General features: G+C 48.0%; 1 protein-coding gene across 2 annotated transcripts in view; it reads left to right on the forward strand.

The window, feature by feature from the left end:
• Positions 1–19,240, forward strand: part of LOC144147327 (vitamin D 25-hydroxylase-like) — a 62,129-nt gene that overhangs the window by 29,809 nt on the left and 13,080 nt on the right. For both annotated transcript variants that reach the window (XM_077679444.1, XM_077679445.1), the window contains 2 exons: positions 4,592–4,896; positions 11,281–11,396. In XM_077679444.1, the coding sequence (XP_077535570.1) occupies positions 4,592–4,896; positions 11,281–11,396 (421 nt within the window). The remainder of the gene's footprint in view (positions 1–4,591; positions 4,897–11,280; positions 11,397–19,240) is intronic.

A 19,240-nucleotide genomic window follows, 5' to 3' on the forward strand; every position in this document is an offset into this window, starting at 1 on the left:
AGAAAGTGGCAGCCACGTGCAACTTCCGCATGTTTCTGGAAGAGGCGATTTGAGGTCGCTTCATCGTGGGATTATACAACGGCGCCTTCTGCTGCAAGCTTGCCCCGATGGAAGATCACGACCTTACCTTCGAAAAGGCTAAGCTCCGCGTTTGTGATGGAAGCAGCGCAGGCACAGAGCAAGGAAGCACGCAGCAACGACACAGCAGTAAGCGCCGGTGCAATGAAAGACGTCTTCTGGCAACGAAAGTCTGCTACATCACGTAAAAAGAACTTTCCGCCTCCAATGACTCATGTTGCGTGTACTAGGTGAGGTAGTGCACATTCCGGAAAAAAAGTTCCCGCATAACACTAGCAAGTGCAATAAATGTTTCGAAAACGGTGCACTTGACGAAAATGTGTAGAACTTACATTAGCTCTGTAAATAGCGTATATGGTGCCACTCATAAGACTCTTCTGTTAAAAGTGGAAACAACGCCTAAACTGGGGGAGGATTTCGCATGCGTATTTACGGCAAACAGGTAGAGATGCAAATTGACACGGGACCGGCAGTCTGAATAATGAACGAAAGCGAACTTCGAAAAATGCTTCAGCACAAGCAGTGTCAAAAGACAAACGTAAGGCTAAGGGCCTACAACGGAAGCTTGATAGCAGCAATAGGGCGTGTTCAAGTTCGTGTAACCTATTAAGGAAAGGACCACACTTTGCCGTTGATCATTGCGCAAAACGTCAAGGGTCTTGTTATGCCGAATTGGCTCGGGCGGGATTGGTTGTCGCAAGTGCGCTTAAACTGTAGAAAAGTTACATCCGTAAACCCGCTAACAACGGAGATGTCGTTGAAGCAAAAGAACGGTAACGTGTGTAAAAAAGGGTTTGTCCTCATCCACGGTTTCAAAGGAAGCTTGGTGTTGAACCAAACTGCCCAGCCAATTTTTTGCAAAACGAGGCCAGTGCATTACGCGCTTCATGGAAGCGTAAAAACTCAGGGTAAAAGCTTGGATATATCAGACGTTATCTACAGAGCTCCACACAGTGACTGGGCAAGGCCCCTCGCCACAGTTTTGAAAGACGGAAAATGTGTAAGGCTTTGTGGTCACTATCGTGTGACGGTAAATTCGCATTTGAAGATAGATCACCAACTTCCGCTGCCTGAAGATATTTTTGCTCTTCTAGCAGGGGATACAGTTTTCACTGTTTTGGACTTGTGAAAAGCATATCTCCAACTAGAGCTTGACGACCACTACCAGGAAATTCTAACGGTGAACATACACCTCGGGTTGTTTCGGATCAAACGTCTGCCCTATGGCGTGGGAAACAAACCGGCGTTGTTCCAGACAGTTATTAACCAAAATCTGAAGGGATTTCTGGGAACCGTTTGCTACCTAGTCGACGTACTGATTTTCAGTAAAACTCAAAATGAATGCGCAGAAAACAGCGAACGCGTTCTAAAACAGCTTGGGAAGCATGGCATTCGCGTAAATATCGCGAAATGCAAATTTGTTCAGAGTAGCGTTCAACATCTCGGCCGTGACATAACCGGCAAAGGGCTGAGGCCGGCGAAAGAAAAGGTTAAGGTTGTACGGAACGCGCCTCTGCCACAAAACGATAGAGCTACGAGCTTTGTTTAGTCTTTTGAACTTTTACGCAAAGTTCTTGCAAGCTCTTGATGAAATTTTCGCCCCTTGCATAAATTGCTAAAGAAAGAAAATGAGTGAACCTGGGCCCAAGAATGCCACGAAAGTTTCGAGCTTTGCAAAGAGCTTCTCTGTAGCGATGCAATACTTGAACTGTATGACACAGCAAAACCAGTGAGGCTAACGTTTGAGTCATGTGCGCATTGCGTGGCTGCCGTTATCTCTCGTGTTGTAAACGGGGAAGATAGACCGGTGGCGTACGCTTCTCGTACGTTGACCGCAGCGGAAGCAAACTATGCGCACATTGAAAGAGGGGCACTTGCAATTGTGTTCGGCATTCTGACATTTCACAAATATCTGTAGGGGCAAATGTTTTCTACCTCGACGGTACGTCAGCCGCTGACCTATATTTTCGACCCAGAGAAACATGCAAATTCTGTTGCAGCAGCAAGAATGCACCGCAGGTCAAATTTGCTGGATAGTTATCAGTACAAGACTGAGTACCGAAAGGGTGGCTTGATTGGCAATGCAGATGAGTTGTCAGGGTTACTGTTGCCTCGGAGGTCTACTGACAAAATGTTGAAATACTTTTCATCTATCCCAGACATGCCACTTACGGCTAAAAAAGTAGCCAAAGAAACTGACAAAGACGACGAACTCAGAATTATTCGCGAAATGACGAGGCAGGGTTGGCCTAAAGCAGTCGACAAAGCGCTAAAGCATGGCATATTTTATCACAAGGTATGGACTTTGCTTAGAAATGAACAGTCGTCTTTGGAACAACCGCCTAGCCAATCGCAGTTCGTTTATGAAACGCGTCTTAGAACTACTCTACAAAGAGCACCCTGGAATAACAAAATTAACATGTTGGCTTCAGGAATGGTGTGGTGGCCTGACATCGACAAAGATCTTGAGGAGTGTGTCAGGAAAGGCGAAATTTGTCACAGGGTTCGAACTTCGATTCCGGCCACTCTATTGCAGCAGTGGATGTGGTGTTCGAACAACTGGCAGCGCGTACACGTGAACTTCGCTGAAAAAGAGGGCAAATCCTTCTTGGTCATGGTTGACTCGAACTCAAAGGGGGTGGAAGTTAAATTGATGACCAGCACAATTGCGCAAAAAAAAGTTGAAGTTTTCCGCTGTGTGTTCGCGTCCTATGACTCGCCGGTTGGAGTGGTGACGAACAATATCCCCAGTTTCCTAGTTCCGAATTTCGAGAATTCCTTCGCAAAAGTGGTGTCCACAGGTAAACGGTGCCGCGGAACGTATAGTTCAGACCGAACAAAAGGCTCTTTTAAAATACCTACTTGTTGATTAAAAGACTGAGTGCCACAGAAGCATGCAGCATAACGTAAACAACTCACTTTTTTCGTACCAAATAACGCCCTACTCTTTTACTGGAAAGACCAAGTGAACTTTTCTTCGGTGGGAAATGGCGAACGCGCCACTCTCTGTTGAAAGAAGACGTGACTCAAGCAATGAAGGATAAAATGAAAAGGATTGAGAGTACCGCAAACAAACGTCACGGTGCTGCTAGAACGTTTTGTGTGGAGGACGTGGTCATCCTAAAATCGGCCAGAGGGGATATCATCAAGTGATGTCATGGTTCTGTCACAGTGATCATGGTTGGGTCTGATGTCACGCTTTTCGTTCGTGTGCAACAGTGCTTAAGGTTTGTGCATGCAGAACATTTGAGGGTAGCAACCTTTTCGCGTCCTTGTACCATCAAACAAGAGTTGAAACCTGATTGGTTAGCTTTCCCTGAAAACAATCATACGAGTGACTCGTGCGCAGAAACTCTCAGTAGTGTTGCCGCCTCGCTAACCCCACTTCGTGCAGCACCCGCAGTCGACGGCCGTCTGACTGAATAATGCATCAGCGATTTTGTTGCAATGAGTGATGGTAAATTTTGTTTTGCGTTTGCTGTACATGAGCTGAAAAAAAGATGTGAACTTTCGGTTTAAGAGGGGAGTGACGTTACGTCCGGCAGCTCGATCTGCGCGCGCGCTGCTATCAGTTTATAAGATCTGAGCAGCCCTCTGCGCGATGATGACCCAGTGTGTGCTGGCTTGATAAGCCGGTAGCCGTGTTTGTGGGTGCTTCTTCTTGACTTCTATCTTGCACTGACAGCAGTCCCTGCGTCGAATAAAGCAGTAAGCCACTGCTGGCGAGTTGTCATGCTCTCCCGTCGTTTCCAAACCCAACACTGGGGTCTTGTCGAAGAGCCATGACTATAATCAGCAACTTCTTTTTTACGTTGCTGTGCAATTGTGTGCGCACTCCTTGCTCTCTCTCGGGATGAGAAGTGAGCTATTGCTCAATAATTTTGAGTTGACCGAATTAAACCCCAACGATTGTGTACTTAGGATCTGAACGTCCTGGATATCGTTTCCTAAAGTGCTATGTTGGTCATCCACCTGAATATTGTTGGATGATCTATAGCCTTTCTAAGCCAAAGTTTGCTTTGTTGTTTTGTATGTCCCCTCCAGTAAGGTTATGCCTGAATAAACCTAGTTGTCCACTGGTGCAGGGATAATGAACGGTGATCTATATACTGATTTAGAATTAAACCGAGCAACATGGTTTGCCTACCTCGCATTGGGAACACATTAGCGATAAAACTAGTGCTGAATCAATGTAAATGTTTTCGCTGAGTAAAGCAGGATTATCGGAGAAATGCTAAAACGCTCTCTAACACTGAATGTCGAATATTGCTTCTCTCTTTCGAACAAATTATAAACCCTTACTGGTAAAATTTGTCTATGGTATGGTTGAGCCACGCTACAATAGATAACGGCTACAGTAAGGATTTAAACCTCTCAAAACCTTAATTTTTAACAAACCATATTTCTATCCTAAAATTTGTTGACCTCCCATGTGCAATGATTTCTATCGTATTGTATCAAATGCTGTAGCAAGCTGGTACGCATTTAGAGAATTTTATTGTCCAAATTGCAGAATGAATTCGGCTATCTTGAAGAAAAGATCAGAAAAACCGAGGGAGCACCAATCCACATCAAAGATTACATATTGAACTGCACCTCCAGCAACATCGCCTCCTTCTTCTACGCACGTCGGTTGCCACCTGATCACGTCAGTCGCCAGGAACTCCAAGAACTAATTGCGTGCCTGTCTACAAGTATGAGGACTTTCTCGATGCTACTTTTCTGCCCGAGGCCCCTATTGTGGATTATGAGGCGCCTGCCATTCACGGTGGTCCGTAAACTGAGGGCCGCCATGACCGCCCTTGAAACATTCACAGAGTAAGCAACTTTTTATCCCAAAGCCGCTAAGCGACAAGCTGGAATCAATGTAGGTAACCGCGTTACGCGGTCGAAAATAATTCCCCTAATGACAGTTAAAATTTAATTACCTGTTCAGAGAATGTCGGCACCACTCTTCAACCACATTTAACATTTTCGGGAGCACTGTTCATTGTTTGTCATGCACCACTTCATTTTTTTATTGCGTCATTTTGCCCCTGGGCATCATAGGAATTGAAAACAAAAACGAAATTGGCGGGAGCCCAGCGGCGTTATGTACCGCAGAATGCCGTATAGGGCAGTGTGAGCAAGAAAGTCCAAGAGCTGCCTGTAAAGAGGACCATGCGTCCACAGATGAATATCGGGTGGGCGGCCTGGTTGGTATCCCGGGGATACCATGTGCCGGGTTCGGGCTGTTTGAAGACCTGGACATGCTATAGGAGATGGTCTAATGTCGCAACCGCAGCCGAAACCGGGCAGTAGGGACAGGTTGCATAGGTAACCGCTAGGCCAGAAGTCAGTGTTGCTCGAACAGCAGGCGTCAGTGCATCACCCATGGGAATTCTCCGGAGCGTGACCTCCTCACGGCCGGTTAAGACGCCAGGAAGGTCAGTCCCACGCCCAGGAAGAAAGGCACGCGTGGAGCGTTGAAGAGACTGTTTCTTGATTAGAGGAGCATCCTCCAGAGACAGCTGCAGAAGCGGGAGCGGGAACATAACTTGCTGAGGATGAGCAGCCAATTCGGCTTCGACGTGGGTGGGCGTGCTATGGTGGTTCCAGAGGATGCGGACAGGGCACGGGAACGATTGCAGTATCCGGTGCACATCACTTGTAATACCCAGTGTGCTGTATACACGCCGTATCTCGCGAGTAGCCTGTGTTGAATCGCTATAGATGATACGGCAAGACGGTCGGTCAACACATAAACGAGGGCCTAGGGCACTGAAGCCGTCACGGATGGCGACCAGCTCTGCCAAAACCGACGAAAGTGGTGCCTGTGTAATATAACTGCACATCTGGTTTACAGACGGCATAGAAGGGCAAACTAGGCTCGTGTGGATGTTGCCATTGTCCACCCCTGCATTCACATGGGCCTCTAGGCCATCTGGTGTGTTGATAGGGAGGGGTGGGTTGGTGTGGTGGCCTGGGCGAATACTTTTTATACGCCCGAGAGGCAGGTTGTCGGTGGCCAGTGGCCGGTGCCATGGCGGTGACTAAGCTGGACGCGGTATCAGAGGTGATGCGGGGTCATAGTAGTGCGCTAGTGCGGTGGCGGCAGGAATCGATTTATATTTAGAAGACGTGCCGATTGACGGTGCTGTACAAGTTTGTCTAATGTGCTAAATTGTGCCTCAGCTAGCAGGGTCGGAATGCAGGTCATGCGAGGAAGGCCGGTGATCACTCGCATTGCTTCCCTGTTTATGGTTTCCAGGCTATCCCAGTCCCGCAAAGTGAGATGCTGGAACTGGGCTTGGTAGACGATACGAGGCTGAAAGACTGCTCGCACTAACACACGCAAGACACGAGAGCAGGCCCCTCCCGACTTCTGGCCGATGGGGCGGAACGCGTGAAGCATGCTGGCAGGTTTTTGTCGAGTACAACGGACCCATGAAGCTGCCGAACCTCGTGCGCTTATTTCTAACCCCAATACACGAATATGAGCACCAGTATCCAGGGGTTCCCCATTCAAGGACAGGCATATTAGTGTCTGCGACAACCGGCGTCGGCCGCTACGATTGGTAAGTGACATGTCAGCCAGTTTTCATGTCAAAGGCAGCATGGCCACGTTAAAAATCACTGGGGACAGCACAGAGCATTGAGGCACGCCTCGCTCCTAAACAAAGTGTGCCTCGCGTTCTTTTACAGTGCGGATGGAGAAGGAGCGGATCTGAAGAAAATACGCTACGAAGCGGCCTTCTGCTGGTGGAAGGAGGAGTCACTGTAGAATACTGATTATTGCAGCGGGGCTCACGTTGTCATAGGCCTTTTGGACGCCAATAGCAAGGATCGCGCGGATTTTTTAAGTGCGAATGCACTTTATAAGCGACCCCAAACCATCCACCGCCGGCAGCGGCGGCGGCGTCGGCGGCGTCGGCGGCGTCCGCAGTGCTCCTCTATATTTAAAAAAGAAACAGCATCCGGCGCCAGGTTTCGATCCGAGGACTTTGCGGCCGCAGCGCGACGTGCTACCGACTAACTAAGCCACGGAAGCCACGCTGATATCAGTGTGAGTAACGCGCGTTATATCTTTAACGTATTCAAACTACGTCGTCAGCGGCGTGCGTTGGCGACTCAGCGGCGTTATAGCGGCTTGATAACTGCGTGGTGTACACGTGATACTACAAACCCGATGGAAGAGATGGAAGAGAAGGCGGCGAGGCGGTGGGCTGCGGGGGCCGAGCGCAAGCGCCGCAAGCGGGCCGACAACCGTGCATTCGCACTTTCACATTCTCCCCCTCGGGGAAATGCGGGGGAATTTTTTCGATCTGCCACCTAAGAGCACCATAAATGAGAGGTGGTCTAGGCATTCTTCTGTGCCCAGTTGCGTACGAAACCCAATTTGAGCCGGGTGGTACCATCCGTATCGTTCTAGCCACCATGTAAGGCGCGGGGCTAGCAGCCGTTCAAGGAGCGCACAGACGGTCAATGTTAGTGCGGTTGGGCGAAGATCATTCAGATGGTCAGGAGAAGTTCCAGGTTTTTGTATTTGCACTCAGCGTGCTTCAAGGCGACCGGAACGTCACCAGAGGTCCAGATAGCGTTCAGCCAGTCGAGTAGTACCTGTAGACTTGGACCGTCGATGTTCTAGAACGCTCCGTAAGTCACACCGTCTGGGCCTGGTGCTGTGGGTAACTTCGCCTTGTCTATTGCCGCCAGAAACTCAACCATGGTGAATGTTGCCTGAATCCCGTCAAGGTCTTCCTGACTGGGAGGCGAACCAGTCTCTGGGGGCAGAGTTGGTGAGCAGGACCATGGTGGTGGAGCTTGGTCGTACTTTGGGAAGAATTCCTTGGCCACTTAAGGAGCAAATTGGCACGGGGTCCGTCCAGACGTGAGGCACGCATTAGCAGCCGGCTCTTGGGGGCGTCCGCCGAGCTCCATACGGCAAAACGTGCGCCAGGTAGATGCAGTGGTAGAGGATGGCCCCAGTGAGACACACCAGTCCAGACACCGTTGCCGATATATAGACTTCTCATGGCGGCGAGCTTCAGCCGTAAGACGGTGCAACGAGGTGCGGAATTCTGAAATTGAAGGATCTGTATCGGCTGGCAGATCCGCTCGGTGGTGAGCAGCCCACAAATTTAAGAGATGTTGGTTTCCTATTGGCTTGTTTTCTTCTACCCAAGAAGTCCGCTTGGCATCCCGGCGAGCCACACGTTGATAATACAGAGAATAAGATAGGTCTTAATGAACGGAGGTGTTCATAGCTTTTCGAAACAAGTCCCAGTCTGAGACACAGCAGCGGCGGCGGTGCGAAATTTTACAGTAGGAGCCAAGCCGATGTGGATGGGATAATTATTACTGCCCCAGCCGTCCGGCTCCCGATTCCAAGGGACACGCTACGCTCCAACCACCAAGAAAGGTCACGGGACTACGAAGGGCTGCGCGGGTGGTCACGTCGCCGAGTTGGACTGTCCACGGGGATAATTAGCACACAGTGTGCATTGGTGAATGCGTCCTAAACCTGACCTCCTCGTACGCTTGAGTAGGGGTATCTCCAAGTCGGATGCGGTGCGTTGAAATCTCCACCTACCAGCACTGCACACCCCGGGTGCGTGCAAACGAGATTTTCTATTTAGCCGAGACGCAACACGAGGGAGCGTCCGCTGTGCGGGCGCACGTAACATGACACCAGTATGATGTCAGTTTGAGGGAGGCGCACTAACACGGTCACCACTTCTTGCTATTCACTGCACCACGGTTCTAATTTCAGCTGAGCCTGGGAGTAACAGGTGGCGACATAGACAGCAGCCTTGCCTGGATGTTAATTCACACTGCTACACCGACGATCCGGAATGGCGGGCGAGGCGTAGGCGTTGAATCCGGGGAGACTCGGAAGAGAGTTGGTCTCTTGCAGGAGCAGAACGCAAACGGGGAGACCTCCTATAGGCAAACGGCAGTGAAGCTCCCCAGCCTTATTAGCGAGTAACCGGCAGTTCCACTGAAGCACGCGCTTGTGGTTTGTTTGGATCACTGCAACGATGAAAGGTGAGTCAGCAAAACGGACGAGAGCCGTTGCAGTTGCTGCGCCACAAAATGGATGAGTTCGATCGGAGACAGCTTGCCATCTGGCGATGGCACGGGTGGGACAGGCGTAGCAGGAGCAGACGAGCGAGTGTAAGTGGTTGCTGAGCGCTGAGAAGAGCGGGACACCAGAGTCGTTCGGTGACGGAGACGGAGGAGCTCTTCCTGGAGGGTATATATCCGCTTGTGAATGTCTACTACCTCCTCGGGAGCTTCCATAGTTGACTCTTCTGGTGGATTCTGACGTTTGCGCCGTACCTTGCCATGCTTGACTGCGTCCTTATAGATAGGAACGTCTTCGGGCTCATCATCCATGCTTAATGGAGGAAACTCTTCTTTGGTGGTAGTCAAGATGGCGCACCAGTTAGAAGTCTTGACCGCACGGTCGGACTCGTGTTGCAGTGGCGCTTTGCGGTCGCGAGTATTCTTGGGACGAGTTTCGATAGCTTTCCGCTTAACGGGGCAGTCCTTTGCTGTGACGTCGTGGTGATCCTTTTTACAGATTCCACATTTATATTTGGCAGTTTCTTGGGACTTCTCGACGGTGTCTTCAGGTTGAGGGCGCGAGGCACGCATATGGGCAGGCCTAAAGCAACTGTAGCAATAGATTACGGCTGACTTGTGAGTGCAGATTTGCAGTATGCAGCCATAATATGTAATGCGCGCTTGCGGAGACGACGCGCCTTAAAGGGTGACAAGGCATGTTAGGCTGCGACCCATGTACCGCGCCTGCAAGATCGTGTGACTAGTGCACGTAAGTGTTGCCGCAAGAACCTCTGGGGACTTGTCTGGGTGAACGCCGGAAACGACATACCTGCGGATATCTGAGCCTGAAATCAGGTACTCTTGAACGGGCAGTTCGGTGCGACCAGGTAGAGGTATTTCCTTCAGGCCATGGAGACGATCCACATCATTCAGCGAACGCACGGAGACGGTGTTAGTGGGCCAATGAAGCGCGAAGCCCTGGAACCCCGCGGTTTGAAGACCGGTATTTAATGGGGCTTGGAAGACACCATTTGGCAGCGTCGTCACATTGAAGCACTTTCGTGGTTTTATCGCCCCTCTGTATAGCGGAGATAACACGGAGGTCACGGTATGCAGTTCACATGCACGGCCACGTTTATGCGCAAAAGTGTCCTGAGTCGGCGTAGCCGGCCAGTACGATGGTTTATCACATGTCCACTTCTTGGTGTTAGTCGAACCACCATTAGCCGTTGCCGCAATTGGCTCGTCCTCCATTGGTTCTGGGGCAGCAGGAGTTGCTTCAGCGTTCATACTGTGGCGTTGCAGCGTCGCATCCATGCACAGCGAGCGTAGCGCAGGAGTTGCTATAGCAACAGCGGCGCGCCTAAGTCTAGTGCCAGAGGTGCCGGCGGACGCTAGGCCTCCTCGGCGCCGATGATTCTGCGCTGGCCCGAGGCCAACATTAGCGTCTCGGGAGTCGTCACTGGCCGGTCGTTGAGGTTCCAGAGATTCTTGGGCTAGACGATAGCACTGTTGGCAACAGGTCCAAGGTTGAAACCCGGAAAACGCGACCAAAACACCGAACAGCCGAAGAGCGACGTGTCAAGTTCTTGGCTTGGCTTGGCTTGGCTCCCCACCATTTAGTTTGTTTCAACCTAATTATACTTAGTGTTTTATGGCCATACATCTTATCATGTGCGGACATCGCTCTTCTGACATTGTTCCCAGCACGACCTTGAGCAAGGACTTTACCTGTAACAAGCGGCTGCAGTTCCCGTAGTATAACACTATTAGGCATCTCCTATTACTAAGCTCAAGAGACTTCCGGAGTGCCCGGAGTGGATTTTCACCATAGTTTCAGGGTTTTCAGAAGCGTCCATCGCAAATACAGAATGTTGGCAAGGAGATGGTTCTACCTATGTAGACATAATTAAGCGCGCCATAAAGAAAGGAGTCTCGAATTGATGAAGAATACACACCTTAAGTACTTTGATCACATTTTGGATTCTGTTCCATATATGCGTAAAACTCTTCTTATTTACAGTTTTGATACTGTTTAAATAATCACCTTGCCGGTGGAGGTAAGGAAAGACATTGAAATAAAAGCGGCAATCTAATTTAGCCCGGGATGTTTCAAGTTACCTAAACTCGAACATCTTTTGATTTTCTTTGCAGGAAGCAGATTTTAGATTATAAAGCTGATGAAGGGGTTGACGTGAACCAGGATTTTATTCACGGGTACGTCAAAAAGATCCAAGAGACAAAACAAGATCTTCGTTCCCTTTTTACGCGTAAGTATTGCCGACTGAAGCTCAGGCCACGCTGGGACCGCCGGGAAAGAGACCGCGGATCAAATTTCTCAGCTGATGAGCCTAAAAACAGAGTGGATATAATTCCTGTATCCTTGAACAACCTCAAGCAGCATATACGACAAGACCTTGGCGAAAGAAAGCAAGCAGACCGGAGTACACACCGAGACAACAAGTGACACATAATGAAGCCATGCTTAGGACGAAACACTTCTGACTCGCACAACAGTTTCATAGACTTTACCCCAGCTAAATTAAGGATAGGCCACACAAATGCGACACACTCCTACCTTTTCAGTGGTTCTCCAAGAGCCAGAGCAATATGTGTGGAGAGGGCATTCTCTAATTCTCATTCCCACTCAACGCACAGAAGTCGACAGGACACGACGCAAACACTTTGCAGAGCTGTATAGACCACACACTGCACTAAACCCACCTTATTTTATAGCCGACAATGACATGTTTCTGTTATCGCGCTTTTAAGGTTTTGAGAGACATCAAATTTTGACGCCTCCTTACATGCCACCCATGGTATTTCTTGGTCTATACTCTAGTCTTTGGCATTCCCTACTATAACATGTTTTTTTTTATTTCTTTAATTACAGTATTCAGTGTGCGCCTTCTCACCAGTGTCCGTAAATAACTATTATCTTGGCGCTCTCGGGCAATTGCCGGCCTTGCGCCATTAAAATCGAATCATCGTTATGATCAGCCGTTTGCCATTTCTCCTTCCGGCATAGTTGTGTTTTCGTTATTACTGAGCCATACCGGGTTCTTCAGTCTACATTTATTAGAAAATTTGATTTGTCAATACCGGTCCTCTTTCAACGTGCCCGATTACGTGATATATATGTTCTGTAAGTCAGTCAGCAGGTAAAACGTAAGAACTTTACAGTTTAAAGCATTACATAAGCCTTCATTCACTTAGGAACACGCCGAATTCGTGTAGCTGGATTGTTTACTAGAACTTCGGTTTCACCATTAGCGGCCCTCTCTGGGTGGTGTATGATGGTGCTACAAATATCAGGGCGGCAAATCTACCCCTTCATCATGCGAAGCACAGCTTAATTTGACAAGTGCTATGTTTATACTCGAATAAAACTGTCTGTTATTGTTACAGTAAAGTTACGCGTACTCGTTTCTTGCAGTGTCTCCAAAGCAATTTTATAAGTCGGAAACTACCACTCACTTACAGTTCTATGTTTAGTGCACTACAACAATTCATCCGAAGGGTGTTACGGATGTCTGTTTCCGTTCATTTCAGCAGGGTGTGGGTTGAATTCCCATACCGGTAGAAATTTACCGTTTTTATAGCCAAGTTGCACGAGTTGTACTATTTTTTGCTCTTGAAATCTCAAACACCTAAAAACAATGCTTAATAAAATGAAACCTTCATACATAAAAACAAGTGGTGCACAGTATTATTTCAATTAATCTTGGTTTCTCAAAAGCAACTCTTTGGCACTATTAGCACGAAAGTAAATTGCAGCCGTTAGACAAGAAAGAATAAGAAACAAAATAATAAAAAAGGAGGAGAAAGCTATTGAAACAAACTGGCTTCGTACAAATCAATAGATCAAACAGCAAACCACGTTCGATAGCTAGATAAACAGACCCCTAGGCACAGAAAAAGCAAACGGTAATTGTGAATGCCTGGTGTAATCGAAAAGTTTCTGTTATCTGCCGTACCAACTATGTATATTCATGAATGTAGGTCTTGGATATTTTGGTAAAGTGGAAAGAATATATTGCATTACGTGTGTACCCTGAATTGAGCTCACGTCCGGCACGTGTATGCATTCCTTCTAAGTGGTGTAACACTAGCTTTTGCATTCAAGTAATATGTGAGAGGAAAAATGGCGCATCTACAAAGTGACTCAACGCCGGAGAAACAGAAGAGCCGGCGGCCCAGCTCCCTTAGTCGGAGACCCGCCAATTAAAGTTCACATTAATTTCCGGACAGCCGCTGAAAGGCCTCCTCCACTGGCAGTCCCGGATTCACAAACTCGGCATTATTGCTCCATAGTGAAGGCGTGATCGTATGAGAACCTGCGAGGACAAGGTCTCGCGAGAGAGCATGCCATTAACGCAATGGCATAGAGGTCAGTTTCATTACCCGACAGACAAAGGTTAGATTCTGTCCACGGAAAGCGTTTTTGCGCTGGTTAATCACTTTTTATTTTATGTGGCGGCACCCTTTTAATCGCCTTTTGTTGTGCTTACTTTGGGAGGTAGGCTCATCACATTCTCTTCATTGTTTGTTTCCCATCTTCCAAACAGATGTGTGTATATGCCTTCCCGTATCGTAATGAGATTGAAACGCAGGGAAGGCCAGATGGAATGTTTTTTGCGGGATATCGGCGCGTAATTTCGTTGCGGTATTTATTTATCTTTTACGCTTAATAAAACTGGTTTGCCAAAAATACTACCGAATTTAGGATCTCGCTTATTCATCTTGCAGGTGCAGCGCAGTGCGTGCCGACACAACCTTTGTTTCTTTCCAACGGGCTGTACATGCTATCGCTCCCTGCCGCACTTCCTAACAAGCACTTTCTTAGGATTCCGGCTCATTCCTGACGAATCAACCACGTAGCCTAAAAATGCTGATCAAGTGACAAAAAAGGAACACTTTGACCTATTGCGTGTGACGCCAATTCAAAGGACCCTTTCGAGCAGTGCGTGCAGCCGTTCGTCATGTGCAGGCTTCGTTGCTCTGTAAACATAAATTTCGTTCACATTTATTTCACAAATATAACTCGCTGAAACCCGGAATACGCATTCGGCCCTGGTCGCGGCTTCTGCGACCAGGACTGAAGCGACTGCCGTTGGTGTTCGGTGGGGCTCACCTCCCGCTACATGAACAGGTTCCTCGGGTTTCGTTGGACTAGGCCAGGATTTCCAGTAGTTGCCCCGCTGATGATGGCCACCCGAAGCTCAAATTACTGCAAGTTGACTGTGTCAATAAATGAGACTTTCGCCAGAGCAGTTGTCATTTGTCCTAATATTTACATCCGTGTTGAGTCCTTCCGACAGCTCTCTGTTCTATCCACCTATATCAAGATATAGATTTTGGAGCACGTTCCTAACTCTTGGAGGAAGGATATAGTTGTAGCTTGTATAGTTATATAATTGTAGAGGGGAAGGACAGTTCCTCACCCGCTAGCTATCGACCCATTGCCCTGACAAGTTGTCTGCGCAAGCCTTTCGATAACATAATTAGGCGGACGTTTGAGTACGTTATGAAGTACAATGGTCTTCTCGAGAGCTGCAACGCAGACTTCAGGGCGGGGCGCTCCACGAACGATTAACTTGTTGAGTTTAAATTCACCATAAAAGATGCCTTCATTCACAAAAAATTCTGCATTACAATCTTCTTTCTATGAAAAAGTCCCACGACTCGGCATGGCAATATGGCATCTTGAGTGACTTGAAGTCATTCGGTGTTTCGGGCAACATGCATAACACCCTTTCTAGCTACATGTCTGAGCGAACGTTCTGTGCGAGAATTGGTAGTGCACTTTCTAATGTACATGTTCAGGAAGATGGCGTGCCTCAAGGCGGTGTTTTTAGCTGCACACTCTTGATATTGAAGATTAACTTGTTCCGTAAGGCATTGCCACCAACCCTTTCTTGTTCAGTATTTCTAGATGATGTCCAATTATATTTAAATCATGTAATATGTCAATCTGTGAACGTCAAGTCCAGCTCGGCGGGAACAAGCTTGCTGGCTGGGCGGGCACAAGTGGTTTTAAACTGAATCCCGAAAAAAGTACTTGCGTTGTGTTCAACCGTGTGCGCGGGGATCCATGTGGCTGACATAAGTATAAACGGCGGGTCGATTCCTATTAAAAAGGAGCACAAGTCTTTAGCCGTAGTATTAGATAAAAAACTATCATTTATTCCTCATCTGAATATGCTTAGACAAGAATGCCTAAAAACTATAAATTTTCCGAATGTCGTCTCACACCAATCATACGGTGCGGACAAGCAGCTCCTTCTGCGTCTTTATACTGCACTGGTATCATCTCGCTTCGACTAGGGCAGTTTCATGTAAGGGTGGACTCCAAAAACAGCACCTAAATGCTATCATTTGGGGCTTGGCCTTGCTCGTGACGCTTTCGTACTAGCCCTCTTGAAAGCCTCTATGCAGAGTGTCACAAATGGTCCCTATATCACCCAAGGATATACACTGTCTTGTTGTATGCCTCCAACATTATGTGTAAAAAAACCGTGCTTTTAACTCGACCATTCATGATGCATCGTCAAAGCAGCTCTTTTTACACGGTCCATATATTTACATGCCGCACCCTATAGAGTGAGAGCAGAAGCTTCTGAGCTAGCAGTCGCAATTTCACACATCTACAAGACACCCATCATTGACACCCGTTAACTCACGGCTGTTTCTTGTGCCTTTCCTTTTGCAATTCTACAAAAACAGGGCACCAAGGGTAGCCATTATGCAGCATTTCCTCCTGCGGCAGTAGAAGTACTAGTGTGTGGAGTTTTACTGCAACGCATCGAAGACACCTGATCCTGTAATGAACTCTCACAACAGCAATTTTACGGCTGAAGCACTTGGCATTTTACTTGTTATGCATCACATTCTACAACAGCAAATTTTAAAGTCCATAGTGTACCCGGATTCTCTTAGCGTTGTACGTGAACTTTTGCCCAAAAAACGCTAAAAATTATGTAATCAATCTTGTTTTTATTTCCCTTGTGTCGGCATACGCCCCATGTCTTGAAAAAACAGTATGTTGGGTTCCTTGCAACTGTGCAATATTCCGGAATTGAACCGCAGATCAAATGGCCACTGCTGCTCCACTCGAGAATACAGTGAACATAGCAACAGTGCCGTACACAGACATGAAGCCACACATAAGACACTAACTTCGCAAGACAAGGCAAACACACTAGAGTGAACATACAGAAAAAAATTACCCTTAAAAAAACCACACTTGGGATCATGCGCTATTGACTCACACCACAGACACATTGAAGTTACCTTAGCTAGGTGGCGGATACGCCATACACATGCAACACACTCACACCTGCTCACTCTCTTGTGTAGCAGCTGTGGGGAGGGCCTACCCGTAGTTTTCATCCTAATCACATGCAAGACACTCGACACAACAAGACACAGACAATTCAAGGAACTATACAGACAAAACATTCCGTTACACTCTTTCTTGTTTTTGGGTGACGATGCCATGGTTTCTGTGCACCGCTTTTTTAAATATTTGTTTGATGTTAACTTTTTAAACCTCATTTTCTATCTAGCGTAACCACAACTGGCCCTATACACCAGCCATAACCACTGCCTTTAATTGATTTTACTGTTATTCGGGCTTACACATTTTAGTAGCCGCTGTTTTCTGTTATATACTTTTGTTCTGTTATATACCCAAGCTGGCCTTGCGCCAAAAAAATCCAACCATCAACTCCATCAGCTCTGTGTTCTAGGCGCCGACGACAAATCTATTGTACATCACTCGCTCTCCGAATTCTGGAAAATTGCAGCGGTTAGTTAGCGTGTGCAGGGCTACACGAGCATGTCCACATCTTATCCTAGTTCTTGCTTCCGGAAGTAGAAATTAGTGCTTTCATCTATTATGTTCTTGGTGGTCACTAAGATGCCGTTGGACATTTTTTTTTCACTACAGCGTAGCTTTGGTACCTTCGCTGTGCAAGGCCCATCTTCTAAAAACATAATCTGGACAGCCCTCCCACCCTGTACAGAAGCGTTCCCACCTGGGCTTCCTCAGTTTCGTTGTCGAGCCGAGTTGCGCAGTAGTAGTCATCGAAGGATGCAATCCATTCTGGCCGCACGCAAGTTCGGTCAAAATTGAAGGGCGCCTGCGGTGGGATTGCTGCCGCTGCTCGACTGGGTGCCCCTGTGTGAGCCATTATCGTGCAGAGAGAGTGTAAGGTCAGTGCCGCAGTGCCAACTAGGAAGAATACGTTTATCCCATTTCTGACACCACGTGGTTCCTACTACTCGGTTAGCGATGATGCGAAACAAAACTGACGCCAACTCGTTGTTACTTGTTCACCAAAACCGCCGTGTTTATTATACAGTTCCCTTTTCAATGAATATCTGTTTAGGCCGACAGAAACCCATCAGGCGTAGACAGAAATCTCCAAACCCTGACAAAAATGTGGTAATAGAGGTGGCGCGAATCGAACACTGCACATTTCGCCATAAAACCTGAAAAATACCCGGTGGTACACCTCAAAGGGTGACGGGTACAGGTAAGAAGCTTCGAGGAACTATAACATGTGCTGCCAATGATTCAAAAACGACCTCCACTAACGTGAAACATTGGTAGTGGTGAAGCCTGCAGTGTATAAGCGTATGATGCTGTTTCCGTGATACAGTTTGGATGTATGATGCGGTTTTGAAATTGTGATAAAGTGTATAATGCGGTTTCAGTGCTGAGAGCTCGGTGTCTTTGACTTTAGTGCATTGGCGCTTTTGCACATGGAATGGACGCCCTTGGGGGTAGAGGCTATAGCGACTCTGCCGCTACTTGCGCCCGCGAATGGTGATAACAGTGCAGCCAGCGCGCGTCGGACAGAAATGGTGACGTCAGGGCATCTTGTGCCTGTGCGTGTGTGTGCGATCAACAGTTATCGGACAAAAGAACACGTGTCGTGCGTACCAAGCCCGGAACATGTGCACAACGGTCACGTCCGGTATAATGACTGCATTCACGGGTGCGGTCGAGAAAGTTTGACGGATAAGGTCGGCGGCAGCAGAACCAGGATGGGAGCAGCAAGGGGCAGACAACCGGTACGACGACCCTTGGCCAGCTCTAACTTACCAGCACTTGTGGTGGGCGCACACGGAGTGGCTTGGTACCAGGACTCGAACGTTGTCGTGAGTGTAGAGCGAAGGGTTCTATTGTGTTTCTGCACAATCCGTGTAGTTGGTTTCGAAGCAAAGCTTTTTTACTTCTACCCCCCCCAAGGGTTCGTTCATGGCCATTGCTGTCAACAGAAAACTCCCGCGAACAAACAAAGGAATTTACTGGCACCGCCAGGAATCGAACCTGGAACTAATAAAATAGCAAATACAGAACCCGTTGTCTTACCGATTTCTCTTCATGCCCACGCCGAGACGGGGAAGACAAGTGGTGCACTCACCAGCACATCTGCAGGTTTACCCCCTGCGTGATCGCGATTATCCACGCGATAGCGATTAAAGGAAGCTCACACCAACCCATGGCATCTCACTTCTAGTACGCCAATGTGCTAAACCTGTGGCTTCCAGTGTTCACGTAAACAATCTCAGCTCCGTGTCGTCAGCCCTCACGCAAAACGACACCTTAGGGAACACATCCAAATATTCCTTGATGGCCAGGCCATCAATTCAAGCCCAAGCATCATATTGCTGGGCCTAAATCTTCCGGCCAACACCAAGAGTGACGTATCCTTCCAGCGGCTCAAACACAGCCACAATATCATCATCGACATGATTAGCGAGTTGCCACCGAGAAGCGAGGCCTAAAGGAATCCGATACCTTTCGATTATTGCAAGCTTTTGTCATCTCGAGAATCACTTACGTCAACCTCCTGTTATTCTCGGCAAGGAGGACAAAAAGACGCTTTATATAATGTTTACACAGGCGGTTGAGGAAGCCATTGGTCTTCCCATGAGTGCGTCCAGAGAGGCTGCTTAGCACCGGGTTCTACAACACGTTGGAAGAGCTGATAGAGTACCATCTTTCTATCCAGAAGCTTCGAATCAGCGGAACTGCGGCGGGTTGTTGCAGCCTTGACCAGATTTAACGTGCGGCACAGACTGTCCCTCCGCTTGATGTACT

This window comes from Haemaphysalis longicornis, unplaced genomic scaffold (genome assembly GCF_048455015.1).
Source record: "Haemaphysalis longicornis isolate Haplotype H1 unplaced genomic scaffold, Haemaphysalis longicornis Haplotype H1 scaffold_7, whole genome shotgun sequence".
Classification (NCBI taxonomy): Eukaryota; Metazoa; Arthropoda; class Arachnida; order Ixodida; family Ixodidae; genus Haemaphysalis; species Haemaphysalis longicornis.